Consider the following 15693-nt stretch of genomic DNA (forward strand, 5'->3'; position numbering starts at 1 on the left):
TTGTAATCTAGCCGATCCTTTGCTAAAACTTTGAAGAAGGTTCCATTGAATGTAATGTGAATAACTAGTGCATAATTATAAATGTGGTCCCAGTTTCCTAATCCTGTGTGCTTCATGCATGTACCAAACATGTGATAGCTGTCATAGACTGGGAAAATGTACCCTTGTGTCATGTTGAGCATATGTTATGTACATATCAGTTGTAAATATTTCTACCAGATAATTGTGGGTGTCTCTGGGACAAGCATATGTAGTACCGGACATTTGGGAAGTATGTGGCCAGTGGCCACAACCTCCCTTTGGATATTTTTTTGCATTGTGCCGTTGTGGTTTTTTTTCGTTTTTTTTTTCATCATGATACCCTATAAACTTAGCATATTATGGGCGGAGCTTGGCCGCGCTGGGAGATGGTTGCCTGACTTATTAGCTCCTAGGCCCCACTACCCAAACCATACAAAAATAACCTTCAATCTTACATCCAGCCATCAGGGGAACAAGCCTAAAAGTGGGGTGCATGTACAGAAGTAGCCCGTCTACAGAAAAGCAACCCCTCAAACACTATTTCCAGAAGGGATACCTGGGACTGCAGCCGGAATCACGCCGCAAGCGCTCTGGTGCGAGGATCATACAGACTGCACAGAAGGAGAGAGGGCAGAAAAATAGCAGAAGCCCGGTCACCGCAGACAACCAAGGGCACAGGGAGCATCCGGAGACAGGACCGGGAGATAGTCGGGTGTCGGCTCCCGCAAGCGGTGACGTCATCGGGCGCAGCAACTACGGCCTAGTTTGCCTTAGAATAAAGATCCGGCAGGCAGCAAAAGAAAAGGCAGGTAATTGAGAGATTTACACCGGGTGCCACTCGATAAGCCTCAGCATCACAAAAGGGGGCAAAAGGGAAAAAAAAAAAAAAAAAAGATAATATAATAATAAAAAAGGAAAAAATATAACAAGAAAAAGAAAGTTAGAAAGGGCAGATCACAACAGATACAGGCAGTTAAAAGCCTAACACCCAGAAACCACCTCACTACAGAGACTGCCTTAACAGTGAAACCCAGGCTGAAGGCAAGGTGCGCACGGCAAAATAGCACATAAGCAAGAATACACTAATAAGAGGTTAACACAAAAGGCTGACAGCAGTAGTCAGCTAGATAAAACTCACTTTCAAACTCTTACAACTGGCCATGCCAGGCCGTAGATCAGCTAAACCAGATACTATAAATAAAGTAAAGCCAATACTGCAATATATTAAACCACAGGATCCAATAGTCATAGCACAGAAGATGGATCAAACTAAAAACATAGAATAACTAGGCCAGCACATACCCCCTGCTCCCACGAGCACAGCACAAATTTTGACTAAGGAAGACATTAACTCCTTATGTACTAAAGAGGACATTAAAGAAATAATAGGGGAAGTAAAGAACTGGTATGGTGAACTTAAAAAGGACATATCAAAAGTTTCCAGCAGAGTAACAGCACTGGAAGAGCACTACAATACTACAGATAACGATGTGCACCACATTTCAAAAATGGTCTACGACCAGCAGGAGACAATACATCATCTACTAGACAGAGTAGAAGATCTGGATAACAGGGGCAGGTGCAATAATTTGCGTATACGTGGCATACCAGAAACAATTCAACCATCTGCAATCTAAGGGTGCTTACAGGACTTATTACGCACAATTAAAGGCACAAGCAGCGCCCCAGATGTAAAAATTGAAAGAGCTCATAGAGCTCTGAGAGCTAAGCCTCCACCGAAAGCACCCCCTCGAGATATAATATTGAAACTCCTCAACTTCAAGGATAAAGAAGAAATCCTCAGACATGCGAGGCAAAAACAGAAGATCATGCATGCAGGCAATCATATTCAGGTTTTCGGAGACCTGAGCCCCGCAACTCTGCAAAAAAGGAGAGAATTACATTTCATAACATCAGTCCTTAGGGACAAGAATATACCATACAGATGGGGATTTCCTGTAAGTGTTATTGCCACAAAAGGAGGTACCACGGCAGTGTTTAGAAACCTTGATGACCTATCCAACTTCAACGAAGCCCTACAACTTAACATCCCAGAGCCTGAAGAAGACCAACATGGCAAGAGAGATAATCAATCCTCAAATGGAAAAGAGATGGGTTCACAAAAGGGGAAACTACAACCACATGTCACACCAAGATCACAAGAAATGATCTGTACAGACAATTGACTTGATTCACTGAAAAGGCTGGACAGTTCTCTCAGATGTTTCAACAAGGTTAAAGGTCGTATTATAAATTATTTTTAGAGGGTTAACTTTGTTCATCCCTCTTACTCTTTATTATGATGGTTTGGGGGTGGGGATGCTACCCTCAGAATAATTATTTTTGATACTATTTGTCAAATTTGCTACCTGTTTGTAATTGGCAATTGCCTGAATTCACTTTCTCTAATCCATTAACGTTTTACAGTTACAGTTGCAGCTAACTGTCATTAGCATTGTGTTGTATTGTTTCTAATAACTTGTTAGCTGTTGTATTGCATTAATATTTATTGGCATATATTTACAAAAGTGCTCCACATCAAAGTTGTACACACAAAGGTAACAACAAACAATGACTTCACACACTCACACGCTTACTCTCACGACAGTAAATGTAAAGGGCTTGAATAGCCCGAAAAAAGGTCCATAGTCTTCAGGGACTTATACAAAAATACAGGTGACATCCTTTTTATTCAGGAAACACATTTCAAGAGAGGGAGAGAACCAAAAATATTAAGTCACAAGTATAAGACTGCATTCCTGGCCTCAGGCCCATCTAAAAGAGGGGGGGGTGGGTATTCTGTTCAAAAACTCTGTACATATCCAAGCCACATATGTAGAAAAGGACAAAGATGGCAGATACTTAATAATAGTAGGCCTATTATTTAATAAGCCGGTCACATTCGCTAATAAAGAGCAACATCACACATTTAGAACCATATTTCAATCACTACTTGTACATGCTAAAGGAACCCTATTTATTGGTGGGGATTTCAATCTACCTTTAGAACCCACCATAGATACATCCACTGGAAGTACTAGCACATCCCAAAAAGTGATTAAGTCAGTTAAAAACCATCTACAACAATTGAGACTACAAGATGTGTGGAGGACACTTAATCCTCAGACTAGGGACTACACTTTTTACTCCCACCCTCATGCCTCATACACGAGAATAGATTATATCTTCACAGACCAAACCGGGCTGGCCTTGATAGCAGACACTAAAACCCTCCAGATCACATGGTCGGACCACGCACCTGTTCAGTGTGTGGTAGAATGGCCAGATCTACCGCAGAAACTGTATATATATGGAGGCTAGATGACTACATGTTAGAACACGCACTGACTAACATAGAGATAGAGAAAACACTGAAAGACTACTTTAGAGAGATTGCCACAGAGGACATAACACCATCCACCTTGTGGGAAGCCCATACAAGTGTACTGAGGGGGAATTTATTGCTTTAAAAGCCAGGGAGAAAAAAGAGAAAAGGCAATTCTTAAATTCTACACTGACACAAATCGGCTATTGGGAAAAACAGCATAAACAAGACCCACAGTCCGAGACTATCTTGGAATCTCTGACCAAGGCTAGACAATCTCTCAGGGACTACCTTAATAAGGAACACCAACTTAAGTCTGTTTACTTAAGCAGAAATATTTCGACGTGCAGGATAAAGCGGGCACTTCCTTGGCCAGAGCACTTAGGAAACGACAGTTAAACACATATGTTCAGGACATCCAAGACCAACAGGGCAACACACAAAGAGTCAGCAAAAGTATTGCAGAAGTTTTCCGACAATATTACACTACATTATATAACATACCAGATTCCGCTACACCGCAATCTATTGAGAAATAACTGACAGACCTAGACCTCCCCACTTTGGAGAAGGAGGACACTGACAGATTAGACTCTCCCATCACTTCAGACGAAATAAAAAAAGCAGTACTCGACATGCCAAGTGGGAAAAGCCCGGGCCCCGACGGCTTCGGCATGAAATATTATAAAAAATACATAGACCACTTAGTAATGCCTTACTTAAATATGCTAGAAGCCCACATAACTGTACTACCAAAGCCAGGAAAACAGCCAGATAAACCTGAACACTTCTGCCCGATTTCATTATTGAATTCGGACATCAAAATATTTGCAAACATTCTCGCTAACAGAATAAACCTATCTACCTAAACTGATTAATACTGACCAGGTGGGGTTCGTGCCAGGAAGAGAAGCAAGAGACAACACAGTAAAGGCCCTCCAAATTATATCCTATGCCAAAATTAACAAAATCCCGATGGTGTTGATCTCTACAAATGCGGAAAAAGCCTTTGATAGGGTTAATTGGCAATTCCTAAAAGCAGCCATGCAAAAAATGAATTTCGGCAATACATTTTTAGCCCAGGTTTTCTCCCTGTATGCGAACCCCACAGCTAAAGTAAAAGTAAATGGCCTTTTATCAGAGAGATTCTATATAAAGAATGGGACGAGACAGGGATGCCCGCTCTCCCCAGTACTCTTTGAATTGTCCATAGATACATTAGCACAGATAATAAGAAACAGCAACCGGGTCACGGGTGTCACCATAGGAAATAGCGAACACAAGTTGGCTCTTTACGCGGATGACATCCTCCTCACACTCACGAAGGTAGAACTGGCTTTACCAAAAGTTATTGAGATGTTCGGAGAGTTCGGACAAGTATCCAACTTTTTAGTTAATACTACAAAATCAGAGATGATAAACATATCATACGAAGACAAGACACTAGACCAATTAATACCAGACTGCCCCCTAAAAAAACAAAATATGAAACTGAAATAGTTAGGTATCTATCTTGCACCTGACACAAAGACCATATTCCAGGCCAACTTAAAAAAATTAGAGGAATCCTTATTAACAGATCTCTCTAGTTGGAGGAATAAATCAATCTCATGGGTGGGTAGAATAAATGTAATAAAAATGAACGTCCTGCCGAGGATCTTGTACCTGCTACAGACAACGCCAATACACTTGCCACCCCAATATATAATTTGTTTACAAACATTGATTGAACAATTTATATCGAAGGGAATTAGGCTGAAAACTGCAAAACAAACACTGTATTTACCTAGAGAGAAGGGCGACCTGGGAGTCCCTAACGTTCAAACATACAAAAATGCCATAGCCCTGCACAGGCTGCTAGATTGGTGTACAAACAGTGAACACAAACAATTGGTACAAATTGACGGGCACATTATGGGAGTATAACGCTGGAACAACAGCATGGATTCATAGTAAGCAAAGACCTGATCTGTTACACCAATACCCACTGTTGTCTGAATTTTTCACAACATGGGACAGACTGTTAGCCACCTCCACAAATATCTCGAATACACTCTCCCCAATGCTATCTATATGCCACAATCCTACACTCCCATGGACCATCAAAGACAAACACATAGAGAAAGGCAGACACATTAAAAATAGTACAATAGCAATATTTTTCCAGGAGGGCAAAATTAGAACATTAGAAAACATCAAGGAACTATACCCAGACATTCACATGAACTGGTACTCTTATGCACAAATGTGCCACTTCATTACAACACGCCCAAACAAACAGCAATTCACCAGAAAGATAACATCATTTGAAAGCTTATGACTTCTAGAAAATACCCCTAGACATGCAATATCCATTCTATATAAACAACTAACAACTAAGGACGAACTACAACTCCCGGCATACACTAAAGCTTAGGAGAACGAACTAGGAACCAACATAACCCATAAGGACTGGTACAGAGCTTTCCAGTTTACCAAAAAATCTTCCATTTCCACTAGGGTACTAGAGACAAACTACAAATTCCTAACTAGGTGGTATCTCACACCAAGCAGGTTACACAAGATTTACAAAACAGCTAACAACACAACAAGTGCTGTAGAGGGTGCAGGGAGGTGGGAGATCCCGCACACATATGGTGGAGGTGTGACAGGCTGGACACTTTCTGGGTAGAAGAACTCAAAACAAATGTCAGACATTGTAGGCCACCAGATACCTAATGATCCACTAATCCTTCTATTCGTGACTATTCCAAAACTAGCTAATAGTATAGCAAATACTCTACTGATATTATTAATCAACAGTGCTAAAATGCTAATACCAAAACATTGGAAAACCAACATGGTCCCCACAGTAACAGAGTGGAGGGAACAGGTAGAAAATCTAATCCATTTAGAGAGATTCCACCACCTTAGATCAGGCACCATAGAAACACACAAGTTAATGTTAAGTATGTGGAAGCAATACACCCCCAGCACACCTTCAAACCCATGAGAGGGGGTTACTCACCTTACTTGAATGTTTTGAATTGCCAATTGCTAACACACATATGATTCAGTCTACAGATAACATGTCACTACTGTTTTCAATGTTTGCCGCAAGCCCAACTTGGGAAAAGTTCAGATACCGAGCAGGGCACAAAAGTTTGTATTGTGATGTTATTCTGTCTTTTTGTCCCACAAGCTGCTCATACAACTACATATCTACAAGTACCCACAATTGGTACAGAACCAAAATAAATTATGGTCACCGAGGAGTTCACCTGACCAAAAAACTGGACTTTATTAGAAATATTATAATGTGAAGAGAACATTTATCTACAAGGAGAAAACTGTTTATAAACATATGCCACTTGCATACGTCTGGACATTAGTCATATACTAAACGCAGCAAAGAATACTATGTTAGAATTTTGCAAATCGCTCTATACATTTTGACAATGTTTTGTATTTATAAAAGTTTTATATAAAGCTCTTTTGAAAATTAAAAAAAAAAAAAAAACCAGCATATTATATAATATACTTTCCCACATTCCATTAAAGGGATAGGAAAGAAAAAAATATACTTGCAGGATTCAGGTAGAGCATGTCATTTTAAGACACTTTTAAATTCACTCAAATTTTGTAAATGTGCTTCATTCTCTTGGTATACCTTATTGAAAATGAATATGCACATATTCTACACTAGTGGGAGCTAGCTGCTGATTGGTGCCTGCACACATTTGTCTCTTCTGATTGGCTAACTAGATGTGTTCAGCTAGCTGTCAGTAGTGCAATGCTGTTCCTTCAGCAAAGGATAAAAGATAATGAAGCAAATTTGATAATAGAAGTAAATTGGAAAGTTGTTTGAAATTGTATGTTCTATCCAAATCATGAAACACAAATGTTGGGTTTCCTGTCCCTTTAAACAATTGCAAGATGTTCTTTTTCTGTTTGAAATACTAATCCAATAATTTCTCAATTGTACTTTACAGAGTCAAACAAATGCATCGTCTAATAATGAGACTATAACAATGAAAGAATATCAGCATGACAAGAATTGTGACTCTCACAATGTAAGTAAATTCCACGGTTTCATGTAAACTAAATTGCAACTTCTGTGCACAAAATTTGCACAGCATATATGGCTGGAAGTTATGGTGTCTATTATGTAGGGAAAATGTTCTTACTAAATAACGCATGCTACTACCTTCTAGGCATTTTACTGGCTGCTAAAGTAAATGCAATCCATTCTTACATCCAATTTATATAAGTAAATAATAGTAGTTAATGCTAACTAATCAAGTTGCATTAGGGTGTTTCTAGCTTCCACTTAAAGTGATTGAAAACTTTAATGAAATAAAGTCCAGTATCAAATAATAACCTTAAAAACAGGGGCACATTAATTCATTAAAGTTTACAAAGATGCTTATTTTTAAAAATAGTTACCTTTGCTTTATGGAAAGCAGACCGACTATCCTCTACCCGCATCTCCTGCTTTTCTTTAGCAGAACGATGACAAATCTGGCTTCCTCCAATCGTTGTGTGTCCCCTTTGGCTTGTGGGGCAACGCAACAATTGGAGGAAGCCGGATTCGTCATCTATATGGTAAATAAAGCAGGAGCTGCGAGCGGAGGATCAGCGTTATGTTTACCTTAATGCAAAGGTAAGTATTTTAAATAATAAGCATCTTTGCAAACTTTAATGAATAAAAGTGCCCCTTTATTTAAGATTATTATTTGATGCTCGCCTTTAATTCATTAAAGTTTACATTCACTTTAAACTAAGTTTTGTTTGTAGTGAGTGCATATGCTGGTGATTATATTTCAAAATCTATCTATGCTGTACAGAGAGTGAGAACTAATGCTTAGGGGTAGATTTATTCTGCCTTATTTGCAAAATACTTTCTCAAAATGTGTTTTCACTCCTGTTGCATATTTTTTATAATTGTACTGTTTCTTTAGTGCCAAGCTAAGATAATCATCTGCTCTATGGCGCCCATTTATCAAGTTCTGAATGGAGCTTGTGGGCCCGTGTTTCTGGCGAGTCTTCAGACTCGCCAGAAACAGCAGTTATGAAGCAGCAGTCACAAAGACCGCTGCTTCACAACCCTGTCCGCCGGCTCTGAGCAGGCAGACAGGAATCGCCGGAATTCAACCCAATCAAGTACGATCGGATTGATTGACACCCCCCTGTTGGCGGCTGATTGGCCGCGAATCTGCAGGGGGCGGCATTGCACCAGCAGCTCTTGTGAGCTGATGGTGCAGTGCTGAATATGGAGAGCGTATTGCTCTCCACATTCAGCGAAGTCTTGCGGACCTGCTTCGCACTGTCGGATCAGGTCCGCAAGACCTTTGATAAATAGGCCCCAATGTACTTACCATGGACCGAAGGTACCTACTATAACTATCAAATACCACAAAACACCCCAGCAAATACCAGCTCATCTAAGCCTCCCCACGAGAATGTTAATCTGTAATAGTTTCATTATTGTCAAGTTGTTTCTTTAGTTTGTCTATTAAACCAATGCAAAAATATGTTTTCAAAACATTTAAAAAACATTTTTTATGATAGTAAAATTTGCATTGTTTTACAGCACATATCTGAATTATAGTATTTGAATTTTTGAATGTTACATTTGATTTGTGATGTATTTAATTTAGAGAAAGCTAAACCTTTGTAAAATACAAATGCCAGATGTTTCCTGAGCATTCAACTTTTGTTTAAATTATTATCTTCATCATTTTTCAGTGACTACTGTCTATAAGGTCAGTGTGATAGATTCAATTTTAAAACTTAACTATAAATTTTCACCTGTCCAAAATGTAGGTCTATTTTGTAGCAAAAATGCACTGTTTAATGGATAAACTGATATCCTAATGTAACGGGGTTTGGCCTAGGCCCACAATTACCCCTGTGGGTCTTTACCCCAGCTACCTCCATGTGCTCTGCAGGCTGATCCTGAGTCTCCGCTACCTGGGAGTTGGGGTACATGACTGTGGCAGTGCCTCCACCTGACTGGGCATCCAGGGCAAGAATGGGTTTCCCAGACAGGAACATAATAAATAACTACAACACACACAGTAATAACAGTAAAACAGTATGAACATGTATTAAAGGATTATGGTAAATAAAAATAAGGCAAGAAATACAGTGGCTAACTAACACACCGACTCTCTCTAACCAGGCCCAGCACCCTCCCAAACCACCTGCGAACCCACCCTCAGGCTTCACCCTAATGGCTGATGGGTACCAGTTGGTGCACATAAATGTTGGGGCCCTTTAAGGTAATCCACATGCATTTAAACAGTTGCAGCTCATAGGAAACTGCAATCCACAGGAAGATCTGTTTATAAGTTTATGTGATGGACAGAATGCCCTGTCAGTATGACAAGGAGAGAGGATACTTCTTACCACTGACAGGATTCTGCACAGGCTGAAAGAAAACTCCAAGGTCTGCCAGTCATTTACTTTGTCTGCATTCTTCTCCACAGCTCTCTAACAGGGACAGACTGCAGCTGGCAGCATACACTAAATCAGCAGAGGAATGCTGTTACTTTACAAGATGAAGTCTGCAGCTCTCACACAGCCAGGCCTCACACACACCTTCACTGCTCTGACATGTCTGCTTCCTCCTGTGTCTTACACTCTTCTTTCAGTTTCACTTGATCACATGACCAACCAGTCTAATAGTTGCCTAGGCAACTTCTCCTGCAGAATGTATACAGGTGCAAATGTTCAACAGGAAGGGCTACATTCTCCCCCTTGTAAAATCCTTGCCTTCCACTGGCAAGGTTCCACCAAGAGGTAAATTGAAAAAACAAAACATATAAATAATAATAAATGCAGTCCTATAAACAAATGTTAACTATCTTACAGTTTATTCTAGTACAGAGAGGTTCCAACATTCATAATGTCCGCAACCGCATACAGTAAATCAACCATTTTAGACTGTACCTGGGGCATATGTACATAACTGGGTTCTCCGACTTGATCGTAAGTAAGAACCCTGGGAGGCTGTCGTATTCTAGTACCCAGTCTCTGTTCTCTCTGAGGAAGTCCAGAATGTTCCTGGGAATCTTCAGCTCTGGCCACTTGGGTGGGGAGTTCACCAGATGCTTGAGACCCTGGCTTTCCCATGATACAAGAGTCTCTTTTTGGGGTCCCAGGCACAAAGTTGGGGCTGTTGGGATTCAATGTAGAGGAGGCTAAGGGAGTAGAGGAAGGAAAGTGCTGTGTTTCCTCAGCAGGAGGAGACCACCATTGATCATCAGCACTAAGAGCTTCTGGGGTCTCTACTGCCTCATTTTCAGGACTCTCCGTTGTGCTTTTCTCCCATTCACTACTACTCCCTTCCTCTTCATCGATATAGGCTATTGGTAGTAGATGGTTCCTATGCCAAGCTTTGATCCGGCCTTCTGGGCCTTTTATATTATACACTGGCAGCCCCTTTAGCTTAGACACAACTTCAAATAGGGTATCCTTCCATCTGTCTGCTAATTTGTGTTTCCCAGGTACCCCTAGATTCCGGAGGAGAACCTTATCTCCCGCTTGGACTTCCTGATGCTTCACTTTGGTATCGTATCTTCTTTTGTTGCGTTCCTCCATTTTTGCCGCAGCTTGAGTGGCCAACTCGTAGGCACTGTGAAGGTTTTGTCTGAGGGTCCTCACATACTGGAAGTGAGAGTCTGACTTTGTCCCATCTGGGGACACCCCCAACCGGACATCTATCGGTAGTCTGGCTTCCCTTCCAAACATTAGGAAATAGGGTGAGAATCCTGTAGACTCATGCCTTGTGCAATTATATGCGTGGACCATGGCTTCTACATGCTTACTCCAGGACCGCTTCTCCACTTGTTTCAGAGTCCCGAGCATGTCTAGGAGTGTCCTATTAAAACGCTCAGGCTGGGCATCACCCTCAGGGTGGTAGGGTGTTGTTCTGGACTTGTGAACCTGCAAAATATCCAGCAGTTCTTTGATCAGCTTACTCTCAAAGTCTCTACCTTGATCAGAATGTATTCGATTGGGCAGACCGTAATGCATAAAATATTTCTGCCAGAGGACCTTGGCTACGGTCACAGCCTTCTGGTCTTTAGTGGGAAAAGCCTGAGCGTATCTGGTGAAATGGTCTGTTACTACCAGAACATTCCCAATTCCGGTAGTATCATTCTCAATACATAGATAGTCCATGCACACAAGATCCAGGGGTCCTGTACTTCTCAGGTGGCCCATAGGGGCAGCTCTCACAGGCAGAGTCTTTCTCTGAATACATCTTCTGCAGGTCTTCACATAATGTTCAACATGTTCTCTCATGCGAGGCCAATAGAACCGGTCTTGTACCAGGCCATAGGTCTTGTCTACCCCAAGATGCCCATGTTGATCATGGAGAGCTCTCAGGACCATTCCCCGATATCTATGAGGTAACACTAGCTGCTTTCGACCAGGGTGGTCATGGTATTTTATAATTCTATAAAGGATTCCATCTTCTAGATGTAGTTTACTCCATTCTCTCCGGTACAAATCTCTTTGTCCAATGGGAAGGGAGCTCAGTAATTTAGGGTTCTTGGCTCTCATTGCCTTGAGGACTGTACCTATATACCAGTCCTGTGACTGGGCTTTCTTCTTGTCTTCATTGGTTATGTGAGACCACTGTTGGAGCATTGCTGGAGCACAGAATACCTCTGGTACGGCTTCTGGGGAGTGACATATGGAGTCTATTCCTCTGAGTTCAGAGAACTCATCCTGCCTCTCAGCCACTACATATGTTTGGCACAGGGCTCCTACCCCAGGCACAGGGATTTCTTCCCATTCATCCTTTTCTTCATGAGGAGGAAGTCCAGGTCTGCGGGACAGAGCATCCGCACTGACATTCTTAGGGCCTGGCTTGTATTTAAGGCTGAAACTATAGTTTGACAATGCTGCCAGCCACCTATGCCCTGTGGCATCCAGCTTTGCTGTTGTTTGAATATAAGTAAGCGGATTGTTATCCGTCCTTACCTCGAATGTTTCTCCATATAAATAGTCATGTAACTTGTCCACAATTGCCCACTTGAGCGCCAAGAATTCTAGCTTATGGACCGGATAGTTTTTCTCTGCACCAGTTAGACTTCTACTTATGTAGGCCACTGGTCTTAACCCTTCTGGGTAGCTCTGATGCAATACGGCCCCTAGGCCTTCCATACTGGCATCAACATGGAGCACATATGGTTTCTCGGGATCTGAATATGCCAATACAGGAGCTTCTGTGAGTCTTTTCTTCAAGATTAAGAAGGCTTCTTCGCATCCTGAGGTCCATTTCTTTCCGAAGGAGTCTTTAGGACTTGGCGCCTTAACACCCTCTATAGCTGAGGTAGTCTTTAACAGGTTGTGTAGCTCTCGAGCAATCTTTGAATAGTCTTTCACAAACCTCCGGTAGTAACCGCAGAATCCAAGAAATGAGCGTAGCTCACTGATGTTATCTGGCCTGGGCCAGTTCATCACCGCTTCAATTTTGGTCGGGTCAGTTGTCACACCTTGTGCGGAAACAATGTGACCTACATATGTAACAGAGTTCAGGGCAAATCGACATTTGTCTATTGATAATTTCAGACCCTCTGCTTGGAGTCGATCCAACACCTTCAGCAATCGCTGTTCGTGCTCTTCTGGTGTCCTTCCAAACACTATGAGGTCATCAAGATAGACTAGGCACTCTTTGGGATTCATATCCCCCACAGTCTTCTCCATCAGCCTTTGAAAGGTGGCGGGAGCTCCAGTGACCCCTTGGGGCATCCTGGTAAACTCGTAGAATCCCAAGGGACAGATGAAAGCTGTCTTTTCCTGATCCTCCTTCTTCATGGGTACCTGATAATACCCAGACCTCAAGTCCAGGACGCTGAACCACTGGCTTCCAGAAAGGGCATCTAGCAGATTTTCTATCCGTGGCAGAGTATATTGATCTGGCACAGTCCTTTTGTTTAAAGTCCGATAGTCTATGCAAAGCCGGACTGTGCCATTCTTTTTCCTAACTACCACTATGGGTGAGGCATATGGACTTCTGGACTCTTTAATAATGCCAGATTCTTCCATCTGTTTGAGTATATCCCGGACATCTTCCACATCTCGAGGGGGTATTCTCCTTGATCTTTCTCTGAAAGGAGCTGGGTCAGAAAGTCTGATAGCATGTGTGGCACTCTTTGCACATCCCACATCCATTTCTTTCCTGGAGAAAACTTTCTCTCGAGTAGCTAATTTGGATCGGAGGCTATCTCTCCACTTTGGTGGTAGAGGAGAATCTTCCAGTTCAAAAACTATAGGTCCTTCATGATCACCTCCCTGTTCTGCCTTTACAGACATTACTGAAGAGACTTGGTCCAACAAGTGAATCACACCAATCTTCTGGTGACGATCAATTCTGATCTCTGTGGGTGTTAAGTTTCTTATCATTATGGGAAAATCTTTACACCAGTGATTCCGCCAGTCTTTCACCTCAGGTATGAGAGTCCACCCTTTTTTTTCATCCTCCTCAGGCAAGGACTCAATGAGGTATTGCCTGGTTCCTCCTGATATTTCATGGTGCATAGATGCTATGGCTCGTAGAGTCTTAGTCTCTCCAGGCCTTACAAATAAAGGTTCTTTCCCTGAGTAGTGGCATGATCCTGGTCTAGCTTGTAGGGCTAGTCGATGGCATTCTTTCCCTAGAACAGGGCTGACTTCCATCAGTCTGGTTAGAGATACATCTCCCACTTCAGTTAGGTAGGCCCTGAACGTGTCCTGCACCATTCTTGCGTTGGTACCCAAAATTATTGGGGCGCACATTGTTTTCTTCATGGAGCATACAAGAGCTTCCAATTCCATAGGGCAGATCATTCCTGTGTTTAACTGTGGGATTGTTATTGTCACTCTTATACATCCCTCTACAGGCTGGGCCTGAGATCCCACTCCCCACAACTGCAACTCTCCTGCTGGCTCCAGGGGAATATGTTTTAGATGATGGTCATAGAAGTCTCTATTAATGATGGTGACCTGGGATCCAGTATCTAACAAGGCCGAGGCATGAATATCTTCTATTTGTAACTGTATCAGAGATTTGGGCCTGATCTTGGCCCCCACAGATAATATGGGTGTGGTTCTTTTTCCTCTTTTCCTGAAAGGACTGGTAGCTTGAGCCTCCTCCAGCTCAATAGCTAGCACATCCACTTCTGTATCTGATGAATTAGTGGGACACTCCCGCTTGAAATGCCCTGATTTTCCACACTTAAAACAGTTCCCTCGGGGGGACTGTTCCTCTGGGAATAACCTTCCTGTGGTCTCCCTGCGGTGCTGCCTCCTGGTAGGAGAATAATCTGTTCTTCTTGGCGATGACTTAGACAATAATTCTAATTCAGCTACCTTTTTTTTAAGGACGAACAGTTCCATATCCTCTTTATCTGCAGCTTTAGAAGAATTTCCTTTTTGTGGAGGAGATGGGGACATTTGGTTCTCCAGTATTTTTGCTTTTCGGATCAGTGTGGAATAGGACAAGACTTGATCATCCAACTTAACTCTTAACATGATCATGACTGGATCATTGCTAAGGCCTCCCTTCTGAATTTGTTTGGATAGTCGAGCATCCAACTCAGATGCAGTGACTGCTCCATTATGAAACAGTTTTCCCAGTGACAATTGTAATCGATTGATATAGTCTGAAGCTTTCTCATGTTCCTTCTGTTTAGTGGCTAGGAACTTGATTAATAGATCATCAGAGTCCTCAGATTTTCCATACGCATCCTGCAAAACTTTCAGGTAATCTTGTGCGGTAGCTTGTTCATTCACTCCCCTAAACAGCCTTATCATATTTGTAGCTGGGAAACGAAGACTCTCCATTATCCGTTGTTTTTTTATGTTATCCGTACAAGACCATTCTTCCAATAATTGTACAGCATTATCCTTCCAGGCCTTAAAGGGCTCCTCCCCGGCAGGAACAGGTTGATTCCCAGAAAACACTTTCAGCTTACGGTAACTGTGGGTATGGGTAGCTGTTACTATGGCTTCTGAGAGTTTTTGCAGTATTTCAGATATGTTACTCTCTCCTGAACTTGTGGTTCTCAATAGGGAATCGCCTGGTTTTGGGGATGTTGGAGATGAGGGAACCACTAGATCTGGGGTCTTAGGGGCAGTTGTCCCTTGCACACTGGAAAAGTAGACATTTCGTTTGGGGATGGCCCCAGTCTCTACAGGGGTAACCGGTAATCTCCTGGGGGGGTTTCTCTGACAAAGGGGACAGAATCTGGGAATAACTTGATACATTAAAGTCTCTTTGGCCTATAGTGGAGGGTTGCTGCAGTGTAACCCCTTCCTCCTTATCAGGGAGAGCGTACACTAAGCGACATCCTTCAGGAGCTGTTTCAAGAAGG

The 15693-nt window shown here is 42.1% G+C and overlaps 1 protein-coding gene across 1 annotated transcript in view; it reads left to right on the forward strand.

Annotated features, from left to right (window-relative positions):
* LUZP2 (leucine zipper protein 2) overlaps window positions 1-15693 on the forward strand; it is a 1349153-nt gene that overhangs the window by 1187634 nt on the left and 145826 nt on the right. Inside the window, 1 exon segment of the mRNA XM_053689315.1 lies at window positions 7318-7398. Within this exon segment, the coding sequence (XP_053545290.1) occupies window positions 7318-7398 (81 nt within the window).

Source organism: Bombina bombina, chromosome 7, assembly GCF_027579735.1.
Source record: "Bombina bombina isolate aBomBom1 chromosome 7, aBomBom1.pri, whole genome shotgun sequence".
NCBI lineage: Eukaryota > Metazoa > Chordata > Amphibia > Anura > Bombinatoridae > Bombina > Bombina bombina.